This window comes from Elaeis guineensis, chromosome 7, assembly GCF_000442705.2.
Source record: "Elaeis guineensis isolate ETL-2024a chromosome 7, EG11, whole genome shotgun sequence".
Taxonomy (NCBI): domain Eukaryota; kingdom Viridiplantae; phylum Streptophyta; class Magnoliopsida; order Arecales; family Arecaceae; genus Elaeis; species Elaeis guineensis.
The window spans coordinates 70,979,209-70,996,225 of NC_025999.2; the positions used below are offsets into that span (position 1 = coordinate 70,979,209).

At 36.6% G+C, this 17,017-nt stretch overlaps 1 protein-coding gene across 5 annotated transcripts; it reads left to right on the plus strand.

The window, feature by feature from the left end:
• The first annotated feature begins 1,044 nt into the window (after positions 1-1,044).
• On the plus strand, positions 1,045-17,017 carry LOC105048974 (uncharacterized). Of its 5 annotated transcripts, none has more exons than XM_010928493.4 (7): positions 1,077-1,197; positions 8,912-8,966; positions 11,697-11,964; positions 12,081-12,187; positions 12,335-12,467; positions 12,621-12,815; positions 16,537-17,017. In XM_010928493.4, exons 3-7 carry the CDS (start codon positions 11,713-11,715, stop codon positions 16,804-16,806), a joined length of 957 nt encoding a protein of 318 aa, XP_010926795.1. In that variant the 5' UTR covers positions 1,077-1,197; positions 8,912-8,966; positions 11,697-11,712; the 3' UTR covers positions 16,807-17,017. The 5 variants fall into 5 exon arrangements, with proteins under 5 accessions (XP_010926797.1, XP_010926795.1, XP_010926798.1 ...); XM_010928496.4 differs by having other exon boundaries at positions 1,132-1,197; positions 8,917-8,966; XM_010928495.3 differs by lacking the exon at positions 8,912-8,966 and having other exon boundaries at positions 1,045-1,197.

Consider the following 17,017-nt stretch of genomic DNA (forward strand, 5'->3'; position numbering starts at 1 on the left):
ATCAATCCATAGGGTATGATTGAGGGGTCCTAGATGCTATTTACCCATCTAGATAGCCCAATTGATATTACTAGGTATAATTATGTTAGATTGATTATGCAATTGATCAATTGGTAATAGAGTGGAGTGGGATTTGATCAATCTAGGATTAATTGAAGCAAGGAAAGGGGATTAGTAGGACTAAGATCAACCAAAATCAAGTAGTTTTTGACTAATGTGGGCATTTATTAAGTTACGTCATGAAGCTTATGGGAGGATGCTTTGCAGTGTTTGTAGTTTGATACCTCAAGAAAGTCTTTCGATTTCTCCATTTCTGACATAATTCATTGAGTATCAGATCTAACATCTGTTGTCACTTTCATCCAAATATACTTGTTCAGCTTTTTCATATCCTTTAGAAGAGATGTTGCATTACTAATGGAGAATATGCTCAATCCCTCCATATTAAAAATGGATTGGATAATTTTCTTTGCCGTCATCAGAGTCTTCTACACAGCAAAGCTATTCTTGTCCACTGCCAGGACACAGTGGAGACAGCCACAATACTATATTATATCAACTAATTTATTAAAATTTATCAATTTATGTCAATTAAGAAAAATTAGATTTTCTATATATAACAATAGGGTGCTTGATAGGGCTACAAATTAAGATACTAGCCATGATCAATTTATGTTGGTCATGATAATTACCATAAAGTTAAAAATTGTACATTATAATCTAGCTCCAAATATTAATAGACTAAAATATTTATAATTAAATTTTTAGTATTTATTGCCTTTAACTTTATATTAATTTTTGTTTACAAAATTAATGTTGTTGACTTGCATGGAGATTTCATGATTAATATGCAATTCATAAAGATTTCTTGAATCAGCGACAGATATATTGGTCACAAATCAATAAGTTTACATACAATACATGAATTATTGAATGATTTTCCTCGACCAAGAAGAATCATGCACACAAAACATAAATCCAAAAGAGATTCAAGAATTATTTATTAATAAATTATTAAGAGAATATTGGTTGCTGTCACCCAAGAAGGCCGGCCGGTTCGTGGGGGAAAAAAAAGAAAAAAAAGGAAAAAACTCAGGTCGCTTATTGGGCCTACTCTTGGTCTCTTCTCCACTCTGTCCTGTGCAACGGAGCGGTCCGGACGGAGACAAAACCCTCGCCGGGGAGTTCTTCGAGCAGGTGAGTCTTCATCTCTCTCCCTCTCTGTCTCCGTGCCTTTCCAGAACCCTAGATCCATTTCCTTCCTCTAAGATCCCTCCATTTCGATCCCTCCTTCATTCCCTCCCATAAATCCAGATCCAGGACTTACTTCTTCTTCTAATTTTCTTCTTCTTCGGGAAATCAGCCCAAAGAAGCCGAGAGAGATCTCAAAGATTCCCCCGTCTTCAAAGTCTAACCCACCCTCTCGCTCATGAACCAGATCGTGTTGAATTTATCACTTCAAGGCTTGGCCAATCTTCTGTTTACTTCTGTATGAGCATCATCGTACTTGTGGAGTTTTTGATGTTTTGAGAAAATTAATCATAATTATAGATCTTGCACAACTAGTTTGTGTCGTTGCCTTATATTTCTGTACTGCTAATATATATAATGGTTCCTGTCTTATTATGCTGCATAACATTCCAACCTTTTCACCTTAGGCGAGTAATTCTAATAACATATGAGTAGATATCTGATTTTTGTGGCCATTGATTCTTTATTTTTCCTAGTAAGCGGATTATCTTGCACATTTTGAATGTTAAATCATCCATAGTTATGGTTTGGTATCTTCTCGGCCTTTATTTGATTTTAAAACATGTAAATTGAGTTACTTTTTGGTTATCTCAGTGTTTGATTGAAACATGGAGTTGCTAAGACTTGATTTGATAACTAATACTTAAGATAATGGGGTTGGAGGTGCCTTTGATGCAATGCTCGTTGGACCATTCTGTTGGTCCAGTGCAACACTGGCCACACATCAGATCCTGACAGGCTTGAGATTCATGTCTTGGCAAAAAGATTGTCTTTAAGAATTCGGTTCAGTAACTATCCTTGTTATAATTAATGACATGGATGGATGCCACTGTCCAAATAATGGATCAGGACAGAGATCTATAGCTACAGAGATGGAGAAGATTCACTGCAACAAAAGAAAATGTTCTAAGTACTTGAACGGACTGAGACATTGTAGACTAAAATTAAATCGAGGAAGAAACAAATGTTTTGCTAAAGTTTTGCAGTAAAAAGATGTTGCTTTTGTGGATGTGAAGATCCAAATAGAACACGTAAATTTATGTAAAACCTACCCTTTTAAACTAAAAGATAAAACCTATCACAAATATTAATGCAGGCAACAACAAATTTATTGCTTACAATAATTGTCTTATACTTTAGTGGATTATGACACTAACTCAAAGAATACACAATCAAGAACATGACTTCATCGCCACAATGAGAAAATATAACTAGAGGATTGCTGGAAAAGATTATGTTATGATAAATTCACCACCTCAATTCTTGGTGAAGCTTATATGCTATATTATAGTTTTTTCATTTTTTCCAACCAATATCTCATTGTTATTAATTGTGCAACTTGAAGCTGTCTTGCAATGTGCATTGTTGCTGGCTGTCAAGCCAAATTATTTGCATGACCTGCTTAACCTTACAATATCTTCTAAGGACCTACATTACTTGGACATGAAGTCTCATTCATGCAGTGATGGAAAACATTCCATGTCCATGCAAGATATTTCATGGCTGAAGATAGTTTAAGGATTGTAGGGTTGTGAGTTGTTTGCCCACATATATAATCTTGAGTTGTTGCAGACCATGCCTTTTTGCACACTTGTGTCTCTCTCATACCATGCATCCTTGAGGCTCATGATTAGTATTTAAAGCTGCAGATAGTGCTTGTCTTAGAAAATATTCTAATATTGCATAGCTGATGGATCATTAGAAGACTGCTAGTAAGATAAGGACCTGGCAATCTACTTGTTCCATTATGTGGTTTGGGAATGCTGCATCCTTTTATGACATGAAGTATAATGGTAGAAGTTGGTCATTTAGCCACCTAAATAGTTTGTAACTAATTAAAAGATCCATTTCAGTGAAAAGATAGATTCTTTCTTTTAGCTGAAACACATTCTTTATGAAAAGAGAACTCATATTATCCTCATTCCTTCCTTGCACCACGAATGTAAAAGTTGAAGCCATCTACACCCAACTATAGCTTTTATATGTAAAACAACACATATGAACTAAGATGATTTTAATGAATGCTTTTCTTTCCAAAGGTTATGACTACACAATAAACTTGGAGTTGACGACAACTCCAGTGGTTTTTCTAACGATTTATATAGTAATATTTCTGTATTGGGGAATCTTTACGCAATAAGTTGGCATAGTCATGATACACATCAATTTTGGTTTTGTTAGACCTTCACATTGTTGTAAAATCTTTCAATTGATGATCTGGATCTGAAGATCCAGGTCAAAATGGTCCTAAACAATCTGGATCCCATCCTTGGATCAGGATCGGCTTAGGATCACAATATTTAAATCAAGGTTTGAAGGTTTGGTCAAAATTGATCCATTTTGGCTAAATCAATCTGTTTTGCCCAAAATCAATCTATTTCGGCCCAGATCTAATTCAAAATGACCCCCAGATTCGGGTTTCTGCAGTTTCAGCCGAAACTTAGCTATAAAAACTTCTTTTAGTTATTATTCTGGTGTACATGATAATATTTGGGCCATTTTTTTTATTCATTTAGTATATAGTCTATATAATATTAAACCAGCATATAACCCATGTGACGTGGGATACATCTTTTATTTAGAAAATATACAATATTTAAAATGTTATTTTTATTAATCATGTAGTTATTTTAAAACTAACATATTTTTTATTAAGGATAAATTATAAAAACCCTCTTGAGATTAGGTCGAAATTACATTTATATCCAGTAGTTTTAAAAACCTACACCTAGCCCCTTCATATTTATTTCAAGTCTATAATATAATCCGTATTGTTAGGCAGCCCGTTAATCCTAAACGGGATCCTAGTGCCACATAATAAAATTTTTATAAAATGATCGAAATAGCCTTCAATAGAAATTTATATGGTATTACTTAGAATGAAAGAGAAATTTATATGAAATGACCTAGGAGCACACCCTCGCCATCATTGCCCCCATGTTGGCCATGCTTCTCTATCGCCGCTTGGCCCACAGTAGTGCCGCCCCCACCACCCCCTTTGATTTGGAGCCCCCTCCGCCGATTTGCCTACTCTCAGCTCCGCCACGCTACCACCTCCTTCACCTCCTCCCACAAGCTTGGCCAGGGCGGGTTCAGCCCCATATTTCATGACGCCCTCCCCTCGGCCAGGAGATCACCGTTAAGCTTATGGACTTCGGCTCCCTCCAGGGGAGCGTGAGTTTCAAAACGAGCTTGCCCTTGTTGGCAAGATGCTCACCATGGGATCCTTCCCAGACTGTGGATGGGTGGTGGCTCCCCTCGGCTACTATAGCACCAATGAGAAGCGCCGTCGGCAATGGCTGGAGGTGAAGAGGAGGTGGTGGTGGAGGCCTTAGCCACCAGCATGGGGACAGGGCGGAGGCTGCTCCTGGTGTGCGAGCTGATGCACAATGGGAGCCTCGAGGACACATTGCTCGACCCATGGTGCCTGGAGCTCATGGACTGGGGCCACCAGTTTTCGATGGCGCTCGACATCGTCCGTGGCCTCTAGTGCCTCTATGCCATGTGCGACCCCTTGGGTCATCCATGGGGACATCATGCCCAGCAGCATCCTCCTCGACGCCTGCCTCTCCACCAAGATCGTTGACTTCGGCCTCGCCCACCTCAAGACCCCCATCGCCGACGATCTTCTGGCCGCCACAGCCACCCCCGCCTCCAATTTGGGCGATAATGAGGTAGTCATTTGCTTGCCATTTGGTGAAAAAGGGTTGGGATGGCTTCTTTTTACTTATTTATAATGGAGAATAATTTGGTCATTTAATATTTTTGAAACGGTTTGACTAACATTGTTACATCTCAAGGATGTGAGTGTAGGTTTTGAAACCTATTGGATGTAAGTGTAATAAATGTAAACCTCAGGGGGATTTTTGTAATTTATCCATTTATTAATATATAAAATATTTTATTTTATTAATATTTTTATTAATTTGTAATAAAATATTAATTAATGCATTAGTATATTATTAAACAATATTAATCTTCTAAAATTATTATAAATAAATTTTTTTTAACTATAGAACTGCCATCCACAACACATGGCAGAAATTTTAATTACAAAGATCGAAATGGCAACATAAATGGATCTTCACCAAATATCCTCCTTTTTTCCCATCTAAGTTACAAAACTGCCTTCCGCAACACACGTAGCAGATGGACATTTGAAAAAAATACATGGTAATCACCAAGATCGAAACAGCAACATAAATAGATCTTCACCAAATACCCTCGTTTTGCTTCTAAACTACAAAACTGTCAACCACAGCACACATGGCAGATGGATATTTAAAATATGTGGCACACGGAAAGCTCTCCCAAGGCAGAGCCTCTGTTTTATAATACACACACACACACGCACACACGCATGCATGCACACACATGTATGTATGTATAAGAATTCAATAATTTTTCTTTCTTTTTGGAGTTAAAGACAAGGCAGATAATGAATATAACCTTGATGGGCTGGGGAGTCCCAAAAATAGATCCTTATTGCAACGTTGTTCAGAGATTAATTTTAACCACTAAATACAAGACAACTAAATTGATAATTAGTATATAAACATTTTGAATAACCAAACAAAATGTTTGTTCCATTAGAAATACTATATATGAGCCTAAAGTGGTGAAAACTAAACTTGTATGCGTGCTTTTTATTCTTTATGCATCCACTTTATGGTTGACTTGTATTTCAATTTTCACATTTCTTTTATATTTAGGAATTTCTGAAAGACGTTAGAAAAGATCTTATGATCTACGATTAATTCATGATTGAATCCAGTGTAGGCCCCTTTATGATTTACAGCTTGATCCAATCTTAAACAACATCAGACCTTCATGTTTGTGATATGACAGGAAATTTATGATCTAAATGGTTGTTCTTAGCTAGTGCTACTGGTTATTGTGACATTTAACTGGCACCCAGTTGAACATATGGGGCAGAAAACATAGTGGTGGGTCAAATATCATGATTGAAAGCCCCCCATATGATTTATTCTTCTGATAAGAATTCATTGATCATCTTTGCACATCTGTAGTACTGAAATTTGTTGCATAACCGCAAATGGTTTTCCCTGTGTAACAATTGTACAGATACTGCTATTAGAGAACCATTCTTTTCATTTCATCATCCAGCTTCTATGAAGACTAATAATAGCCATTGTACACAATGTTCCTATAGCGTCAGATAATCTTTGCATCTCTTGTAGTTAAATGGAATGCCATATAGTGAGAATAGAATTTGTGCAAACTCTGATGACAATAACTTATTAACCAGGTTGTTCCATGACAGAGGGATTTGGACCAAATATCACCCATTCGGGGATAGGGACAGCACAGATTAACATTCAACATTACTTCTTTTTGTTTGGTTCATTCAATAGTTTCATCTTTTACAGAATGGCAGCATCATATGTTTGACAGTGACACTATAATAGTTAGTAATAACATCTAATTCCTTTGTTGCATTACATTGGGTGTGATGAGTATATGTTGTTGGCCAGTGCTCCTGTATATTTCTAGGAGGCATCAAGGCATATTAGAGAAATAGATGCCATTTATAGTGCCCCATTACATTTATGTAGTCAGGTTTTAAATGCTACAGCACAGGAGTATCCCAGTTTCTCCAAAGAATGGGATGCCCCACCATCCTGCTCCATCTCGGTCGAGCATCAGTGTAGCTACCCTCCATTTCTTTCCTTTGTTTCCTTCTTTTTTTTTTTTTTCTTTTTCTTTTTCTTGTTTCTTTCCTTCCTTTCTTTCGTCTTTTCTTCCTTTCTTCTTTTCTTTTTCTTCTCCCTTCCGGTCTTTCTTTTCTTTTTCTTCTTCCATCTGTCCTCTCTTCCATCTTTCTTTTCTTTATTTCTTTTTCTTTTTCCTTCCCTTATTTCTTTCCTTTTTATTCTACTTTCCTTCCTTTTTTCTTTACTTTCTTCTTTTCTTCTCCCTTTCTTTCTTTCTTTCCTTTTTCTTCTTTTGTTCCTTTCTTTTTTGTCCTTTTTCTTCTTGTTACCTTCCTTTCTTCTTCTTTCCTATGTGAATGGGTTTTGGGGTTGTGCCCGTATCCAGGTCCTCTTTTCTCAAAAGAATGGGACAGGACAGCCGGGATGCCCCTATTGTGTCAGGATTTAAAACATTGGAGTTGTTTCCTTTTTCACTTGTTGAATGCATGCTTCATCTATGATCTTTCTAATTGACAATTCGCATCCAATTTGTGGCTTCATTGGTCGTTATAAGGTTTGAATTTGTTGATGATACATCATCATTGCTCAGAAAAAAAAAAAAAAACTTTTGTAACAAAGAAACACACATATGTAGAGATGCTTTGTACACTATTTTGAGTAATTCTGAATGTTTGTCATCAACACTGTCATCGGTATTCAGCCACAGTGCCAGCAACTTGATCAAACTCTGGTTGGGATCTTCTGATTTTTGGTATCCTGTTGCAAAAGAAACTTCAGTATATGCAGAAGTTTTTTTTTTTTTTGTCATTTCTGAATGTGGCTCAATCTGTAGTCCTGCCTCCCTTATTCCTCTCTGTCTCCCCCTCTTCCCTCTCTCGGGTGAATTAAATCTTTTTCAATTTGTCTCTTCAGGTCTGGGCTAATGTTCTGTTTACTTCTATATAAGCATAGTACTTGTGAATTTTCCATTGTTTTGAGAAACAAAATTATAATCTCAGATCTCGAAGAAATAGTTTAGGCATTTCCTCATATTCTGTAATGCTAATACATAAAATATTTCCTGTTTATTTTGCTGCATAACAAACAAATTTTTCAGCTTAGGCTAGTAATTCTAAAAACATATGAGTAGATATATGGTTATTGTTGCTTTTGTATGTTTGCTCATAAGAGGATTATCTGGCACATTTTAAGTTTGACATTATTCATAATTAGGGGTTGGTATCTTTTCAGCCTGGCTTTTATCTATAAACATGCACTATACGTTACTGTTTGTGTCACTGTTCAATTGAACTTGGAATTGCTGAGAGTTGATTTGTTCATTAATGTTTATGATCTAAGATAATGGTGTTAGAGGTGCATCTGATGCAATTCTCATTGGCCCACTCTGATAGTCTGGTGCAACACTGGCACATAGGCTTCAGATTCATGTCCATGCGCACATGAGGGCACAACCATTGATGACGCATTGCACATCTACATGTTTTGATGCATGTTATGTATGGCACCTGCTGGATCCTCAAGTTGTCTGGTGAATGTCAGTCAGAGCAACCATGCTTCCAGCAGTGCTTTCGATAAGCCTTGCACAGTTAATTCAGAGCATATCATTTGAGTCATTATTTCTGTTGTTTATTACAAATGGTAGTCATGACATATTCTCTGCGACCATGCTCATGCGAGTTGTCCTCGGTCAGCTTTTGCTTTAAATTTTTAAGCCATGAGTTTGGAGCTGTGTTGCCGGCATGAGTCCTGACTGCTGAATAATAGTTGCTTTATTCACTATATCATAAGTGAATTCTGAAATGGTCCAGATTAAAGTGGTTTTTACACTGTTCATAACTTCATATTAGTCTGAAAGGATGCACAAATTAGCAATCGTATTTTAAGGTTTATTCTACTTGTAACAAAATTTCTCATCTTCTTCTCTAACTCTTAAGAAATGTTTCTATATCATTTTTATCTTGTTAAGTCTCATGAATCTTAAACAGAGCAGAATGGAGGCAAAGGACATGCGAAGCTGACCCCAAGTAGTTTGGGATTAAGGTAGTTGAGTCGAGTTGAGATGTCTTAATGAATTCTAATCATTTTACCTCAATGAATCATATATATCTTGTATTTTTCAAAGAATCCAAATCAATGGGGTTTATATACATTTTCTCTAGTTCTATTAGGAAACTAGAAGTGAACTTAATTCATTTAATAAGAGTGGATTGCCAATTATGAACCAAACTAAGCAAAACAATATATCTAATAAGTAATCCAAAAGATTCCGTATTTACCTGATATCATTCTTCCCTTTCAGTGGTACCTCATTCACCTTTATATTGTCACCTCCATTTTGTTTATCTCATGTTTTCGTCATCCCCCTCCACACTGTGCAGTGTATGGTCTTGATGCTATATGGTTATCTTGTTCCTTAGATCTTATTGTCTCACTAGCATGTTCTTTTCTTGCTGTCATGTTCTTCTCTTAGCCTCGCCTAGTTTCTAGTGGAAACATCCCATACAGTTAATTGTTAATCAGTACCATTTAAGTATGGTTGCTAAGTTGCTAGTTTGGACATGATGGACTTATATAAGTAGTATAATGATGGTAGGGGGGCTATAGCCTTGTGCTTGCACCCTTCTCACTTGGAGGAGGTTATGTGTTCAAATCTTGGGAGGTGTTTCCACAGGTGTTTGACGTAGGTAAATTTTCATCATTTTTATGAATACATTTTGGTGCTCCTACCTTTGTTCTTAGAAGAAAAGTAGTATGAAATAGAGCATCTTTTTTTGTATCTTAAACCATTTGGGTACTTGTGTGCTGTAGATTGCTTTTGTTTTTTATTATGAGAATTTTTAGTTGATCTCAAGCCATCATTATATGTTGAAGTTATTTTGGAGCTTGTCTTAGTTGCGTGCAATGATTAGTTGATTTAACTCTTAAGTCACCAAAACAAATATATATTTGTATGCCATAGACTTGCATCTTGATCATTCTTCTCACAGTAGCATTTGGGCCAAAATTAACTTGGTATGCTAGAGAATTCTAACAAATCATGTCAAGTTTTTTTCAAGTGTACCAACTAATTATATATCTCAGGGAAAATAAAACAACTTGTAAAGAGACAGCATACTTAGTGATCGGAACAATTAGCGATTGTGACGAAGACGTCTTAACCGATCAATACCTTGATTCGATGGACTGGGCTCGAAAGGGTCGGAAAACAAGCTGATTGTATTTGAAAATCGATTTTGACATTGCCGCATTAGAACGGATGTAACTCTTTCGTCCGATATCAGAATCGCTATTATGACCCCAATTCGGAAAGCTTTTTTCGTGCTCTACGAGCCTGATGCTTTGCTGTCACAATCAGTTTCGGGGCTGGATTCTCGTGTTTGACAGGTCAACGGGAGTCCGGAAGAATTTTAGACGAATTAGGAGTCTTAATCATTATTTTACTCTTTTTTCTATTTTGTTTCAGATTCCTTTTGCTGTTAGATTAGGACTTTTTTCCTATAAATATGGCTCCCTTGGCCAACATTGTAATCAGTTTATTTTGGTGATAGTGAATCAAAAAACTCTAGAAGAGAGTTTCTTCTTCTTTTCGCTGTTTTCTTGTTTCGTGCATTTTTTTCCCCTTTTCCATCAAAACATAGCCTTGGCTGCATCAGATTGTAGCATGTCCACCATGTAGTATGCAATGGTGCATTGCATTGATTTAGTTTGCAGAAACAATAATGCATCTTTTGTTGAACACTTTGACACTATTGAGCTTCCTATTAGCACAGATCATTCCAATTAGGAAATTACAATGCCTTTGTGATATTATACAATGAGCTAGCAACCATCCCTTTCTTTGCACAAGAACTAGCTATCAATCATTAATAGGTACTACTTAGTAGGAGAACCAATGTTTGCTGTATAACCTTGAACTGGTACTGATCCATTCCAGGTTGGAACTGTTATGGAAGCACCATTCACGTTGGTACAGGCCCTGAACCTGCCTGTACTGACCTGAACTAAGCGGAACCGTGTTGTACCACCTGGTACCATCCAAAAATTGGAGTGCATCTATACCATACCGACACGTACCACTCAGTTTCATGCAGTACTGTGATAAAAAAGTGAGAAAAAGGTTGTGAGCTGTCTTGGTACAGGATCAGTACTATACCATATTGGCCATACCAAACCGGTAGTGTATTGATATAGTACTAGGTATCGAGATTGCGGACCTTGAGTTTTACATGTTTTTTTATATTCTTATGTAATTTTACTCTAATAATTTTTATGAGCATAACTTATGGTGCTATACCACTAAGGGCAGGTATGTGTGACATGCATACTTTTTATTAGGAATTGACAATATCTGTGAAGGCATCTATGCATGCCATGCATACTATCATTTGGAAATTGACAATACTTTGTTTTATTTTGGTTCTATTTCTCCTCCACATTCCTCAAAAACAACTCATCTATTGTGGTTCTTTTGCTTTTCAGCGGGAAGCCATTATTAAGTACTCAGTTCTAGTCTACATGTACAATTTGATCAAGATAGTGTATCACTATTATTTCAATTTTTAAGTTAATTGGAAAATATATGATTATTATGTTTATGCATTTCAATATATCAGTTTTGTCTTGTTTTGTTGTTAAAATCTACTTATGTTTGCCATCTCAATTTTTGCCTATATTTGCTGTTTTACTAGTTCCATCTGGTTGAGACAAGGCTTGATGGTTTTGATTTGGTATGTCATGCAATCCTTACTTGTCTTTCTCTTTTTTCCCCAGATTCCAAGGTGAAAAAATGTCAGGGAAGGCTCTCAGAGATCTCAATGTACTTCCTGTTCCAGGATTGGAGAGGAAAACTGATGGTTCTAGTAAAGGAAGCTTTATCAGGCCTTACATTGAGAATAGCAATGAAAAAGTTGACAAATGCCTGAACAAAGTTTCAGAAGCTAGTCTAGGGAATAATGGAGTAGAGGCAGGAAATTCAGAGGTTGAGTACATAGATTCTGAGAACTTGACAGATCTTTCAGATGTGGATTCAAGTCTTAATGTATGGTTAATCCTTTTACATTCCTGGTTGCTTTATTTGTATGTCCCATGTATACTAGACTTTCTAAGTGTGTTTTCATATATAACAAGTTTTTAATGTCCCTTCATTTTATGTAGACACTTTTAACAAGATTAGACTCAAAGGATTGGGTTCTAATATGTGAAGCACTCAATAATGTGCGCCAATTAGCAATATATCATAAGGAAAAACTGCTTGAGATGTTGTAAGTCTCTGTCTTATGCAATATTTTATTTGAGATGTATAATTTAGTTGTATTTTTTTTGGTTCAACAAACAGTTCTGTATTAGATATGATTAGGCTTTATTTAACATCTTTTAATGCCGTTTTATTGTTTATACTTTGGTAATAGGGGAACTGTGATTCCTTTGATGGTAAAATCCTTGAAAAATCCTAGAAGTGCTGTCTGCAAGACTGCAATTATGACATCTGCAGACATCTTTAAGATCTATAGCGATTCAGTTGTTGATTCATCTGATCCTCTGGTATGTTTCCTTTTTGTAACCTTTTCTGTCATTCTATTTTTCAGCTGTTCCTAATGCCAAATTGTTCTCTTGTCTATATGTAACATGCTTGACAGTGTACCATGCGAATTATTAAAAGATACTTATTTGGCTGTTTGTATATACTGGATTCAGCTTTTGCAGTTGCTTCTCAAATCTTCGCAAGACAAACGTTTCGTTTGTGAAGCTGCTGAGACAGCTCTAATAGCAATGACAACTTGTATCTCTCCTTCTTTATTATTGCCTAAACTGCAATCATATCTGAAGAATAAGAATCCTCGGATACGAGCAAAAGCATCTATGTGTTTTAGCAGGAGTGTACCTCGACTTGTAAGTTTATATCTTACAGCAAAAATTTATGCTCGATGGTTGAGCTAGGTTCTGCATTTGGAAATTTTTCTGCCATAATAGAGATATTTACATTGTTATATAATTTTATGCTTATACCAAATTTTATCCTGCAATAGTTTCCTGTAGCTCACTGACCTATCGATTCATCAGGTCATTCATCAATTTTAATTCAATTTACTTGCTTGGGAAGTCGAGTCAATTAGTTAAATTGGAATTAAGGTTTTAAGTTTTATGGAATGGAGATATCTGGGTATATCCATGCAGCGGGATGCCCTACTGTCTCCGTCCCGATTACAATTCTGGTCATGCATTTTGGTAGATATCCCCTATCTTTCTTTCCTTCTTCTTTCCTTCCTTTCTGTTTTTTCTTTCCTTCTTTTCTTTCTTTTTCTTCTACATTCATTTCTTTCCTTTTCTTTTTCTTATTCCTTCCTTTCTTTCTTATTTTCCTTTTTCTTCTTGCTGTTTCCTTTCTTCTTTCGTTCCTTTCCCTTTCATCTCCCTTCCTTTCTTGCGTTTACTTCTTTTTCTTTCCTTTCACTTTTTCCCTTTCTTCATCTTCTTTTCTTTCTTTCCTCTTTCTTCTTCTCTCCTTGCATAGATGGGTTTCGGAGTCTCAACCCTGTTCCGGTCCTATTTTCTCATAGGAATTGGATGGGACAAGAAGGTTGGGATGCCCCTCGTCCTACCGGGATGTAAAATCTTGATTTGAACTATGATAGATTTGAATGGGTGGTGGAGGATGTAGATTGATCAGGTTCATATGGAATTTTGTCTTCAAGCTATTTAAAGAATAATGACCAGTCCTTTCTCTTCAAATTTGTATTTTCTGCATCAGGTATTCTTACTTTTGAATAATATATGAAATTAGTTTAGGACCTAAGTTACTCACCTTCTATGAATATGTGTCATATTATGACTAGCATTTTGTCAAATCTCTGCTCATTAGTTCCTGTCGTATGGGAACCATGCAAAAGCTACTTTTGATCAGGTAGTGAAAGTAGCTATTGAATAATATATGAAATAAGTTTAGGACCTAAGTTACTCACCTTCTATGAATTTGTGTCATATTATGGCTAGCATTTTGTCAAATTTCTGGTCATTAGTTCCTGTCGTGTGGGAACCATGCAAAAGCTACTTTTGATCAGGTAGTGAAAGTAGCTATAGAAGAATTTCTCTGGAAACCAACTCTATGAGATTATGGCTCAATTGTATGTAATTGTGAACCCTTTTTAGAAATGTGGCGTGCAGTCAAAATCATCCTTTCAGAAGTCACTTGGTTATTCATCTGTTTTTACTTTTTAATAGTGATGCCAGAGCTTTGGTTTCCCTATGAAAATATATAATAGTTGAATTTACAATCATCATGTATAATTTTATTGTGGTGAATCCACTATCTGCAGTCCAGATTGTCATTCATTATTGAGAAACCTCCATCATATGGTTTCCACAGAAATTGAAAGTTTATAATCACTGTATCTGAAGTTTTATGCAGGGGCGGGGGGGGGGGGGGTGGGGGAGGGATGAAATCACTTCATGTTGGTATTACCTGTAACATGTAATTGAGAAATTGCTTTCATGTAGCTCTCGCTCCAGGATCTCTCATGAAATGAAGGATTGTATGAGGTTAATCTTTAAAGGAGATTTGATGAGAACCACAGGAAATGTTTTCTAGTCTCATCATCTAAATCCTGCTTCCAGAAACTTGAGGCTTAACTTTGAGTGCAATAATTGTACCTGTTTAGTGCAGATAAAAGTGTGGGTTTTTAGTCATGCACTTATGATACCTGAATGGAAGCAAAAAGAGTAATTTTTCAAGATAGAGGAGCTGGGGTTTCTCTAGTTAGCAGCAGTAGAAAATAAAAATTGACGGAATAAACTCCTACCTTGTGTTTGATCATGTGGAGCAAAAGCTTACTGATAATGTGAAGTTCCCTATCTTGAGTTTGTTTTTGACTTTTGTCAAAAGGATCTGGATATCAGATGGAACATTATAAAAAGTTTCATGGAGCTTGTTGTGGTAGTGGATGTGTCCTTGATTAGTATGGAGTACCTGAAGATGGTTAATGTGGCTGACACTGCATGTTGGTATTGTTTACTCATTTTCTCACTTTTTGCTTTGCTTTTTTGAAATGCTGAAAATGTCTTATTTGTTGCATCATTTTTTGAAAATTCTGAGAAGGAACACATAATTTTTCAACCAACTTGGAATGATAATATTATACATAACAAGAGCCTTAGCCATTCAGGCTGGAGTTGGGTTGCTGTAAAGCTGTCTTTTGGGTTATGGTTGGAACTGTAATATGTGTAACTTTAGTGTTTTGGACTATGATTGGAACAGTAATATTTTTTTTTATGCACTAATTTACCATAGGTCAAATAAACAGCACGCAGTATCATTCTATCTGTTGTTAGCCTCACGGATTATACATCATAAGGGTAAATCCTCTGCAAGTGGAAGGTCCTATAAATTTTTCTCACTGTTTATCCAAGTGTTGGTAATTTGATTGACCCAGAGGATTACAATGGCAGAATTCTGATTTATCTAGGATCTCCGCTCCCATCTGAACCTTGACAAAAATAACAGAATTCAGAATCATCTAGGTTCTCCTTCCCTATTGGATTTTTTTTTTGGTTAGAAAGGTCAAAACATTAAACGTGAGAACTGATGGTAAATCTTTAAAACTTTCTATTGGCCCTAAGGTTTACTTTGGTCCCTTGAACATGTTACAGGAACTTGAAAAAAGTAAAAAGCTGGAAGTGGTTAGAGTGCCTCGCCATTCTCAGTTGTCAGTTGAAACTTGAAAGGTGCATTTACCTTAGTTTGAACCGAGGACTGCAAAACCGACACAAACCACCCAGTTGGAGGTGAATTGTACCGACTCAGTGCAGAACCAAGTAGGTTTGCTGGTTCTGCCCAGAACTGGTCCGTAGCTGAGCGAAGCCACCTTGTTTCACTTCATACCGACACATATTGCCTGATTTCGTGTGTGCTGTGATATGGCTGATAAAAAAGGGGCCAGGAGTTATGAGGTGCATACCATACCATACCGAACTGGTAGTGTACCTGTGTGGTGCCTAGTATTGAGACTACGGACCTTGATTCAAACTATCATATTAGTGGTGATTTTAAACTATCCAAAAAGGGTAGCTATTAGGACCCTTTCCAACTAATACTTCTGTAGATTAGCTGCAGACTTCAGCTGCTCTTTTCTGGAGGTAAATGCAATGCAGGGGATACTTATCGTGTTTTTAGGATTTGTTGAGGTTCCTTGCTTACAGGCTTAACCTCAAGCAGACTTGAGGTTCTGGCTTTTCTTTTTAAGTGTGATTGTAGGCAAACTTATTATTAAGACTCCTTAGCAGCTGCTAGAAATTTTATGACATAAAACAGCCTTGAAGTTTGAAATCCAAGTCTATCTAGATTGCTTGAATATATGTTGCATTCCTTTTTTCATTTTCCACTTCATTCTCTGTTATTCATATTACCAAACCATTCTATTGTCTGAAGATCATCTAGGCTCTTTTTTCAATTGAACATTTTCATTGATCTGTTGTTCACTTAAAGATTGCATCATTAGTTAACAAATTCACAACTTCTAGTTTTAGGTTATGTATGGTACTAATACTGATAATTCGAGTGGACCTGTGGCTTGCTTGTTTTCATGCTCAGCACACTCAACTGGCCTATATTTTGTAGGGTCTGGAAGGAATTAAAGCATACGGGATTGATAAGCTCATCCAGATTGCAGCATCTCAGCTTAGTGATCAGCTTCCTGAATCAAGAGAGGCTGCTAGGACACTGGCATTGGAATTGCAAACTGTCTATGAGAATTCTCATGCCTTACCAAGCGAAGATTCTGCAAGTTCTTGGGAGGCCTTCTGCCAAGCCAAACTATCCCCTTTAAGTGCTCAGGCAATTCTTCGTGTCACCTCTACACCAAAAGAGGGTTTGGTTTTGGGTTGCTAACCCATGAGGTATACATACCATTGTACTACGATTACTTTTGCACTGATATTTTGTATATGCTGTGACGGTGGGAGATTGTAGTTCAGTTGGGGCATGAGGTGGCCTTGATATTTTGGCACATTCACTCGTATTAATTGTGGTGATTGTATGTTTCGTTCAAGTGCTGGTATTCAGTATATCAATCATAGTTGTTTGTTTGTCCTTTTCTTTA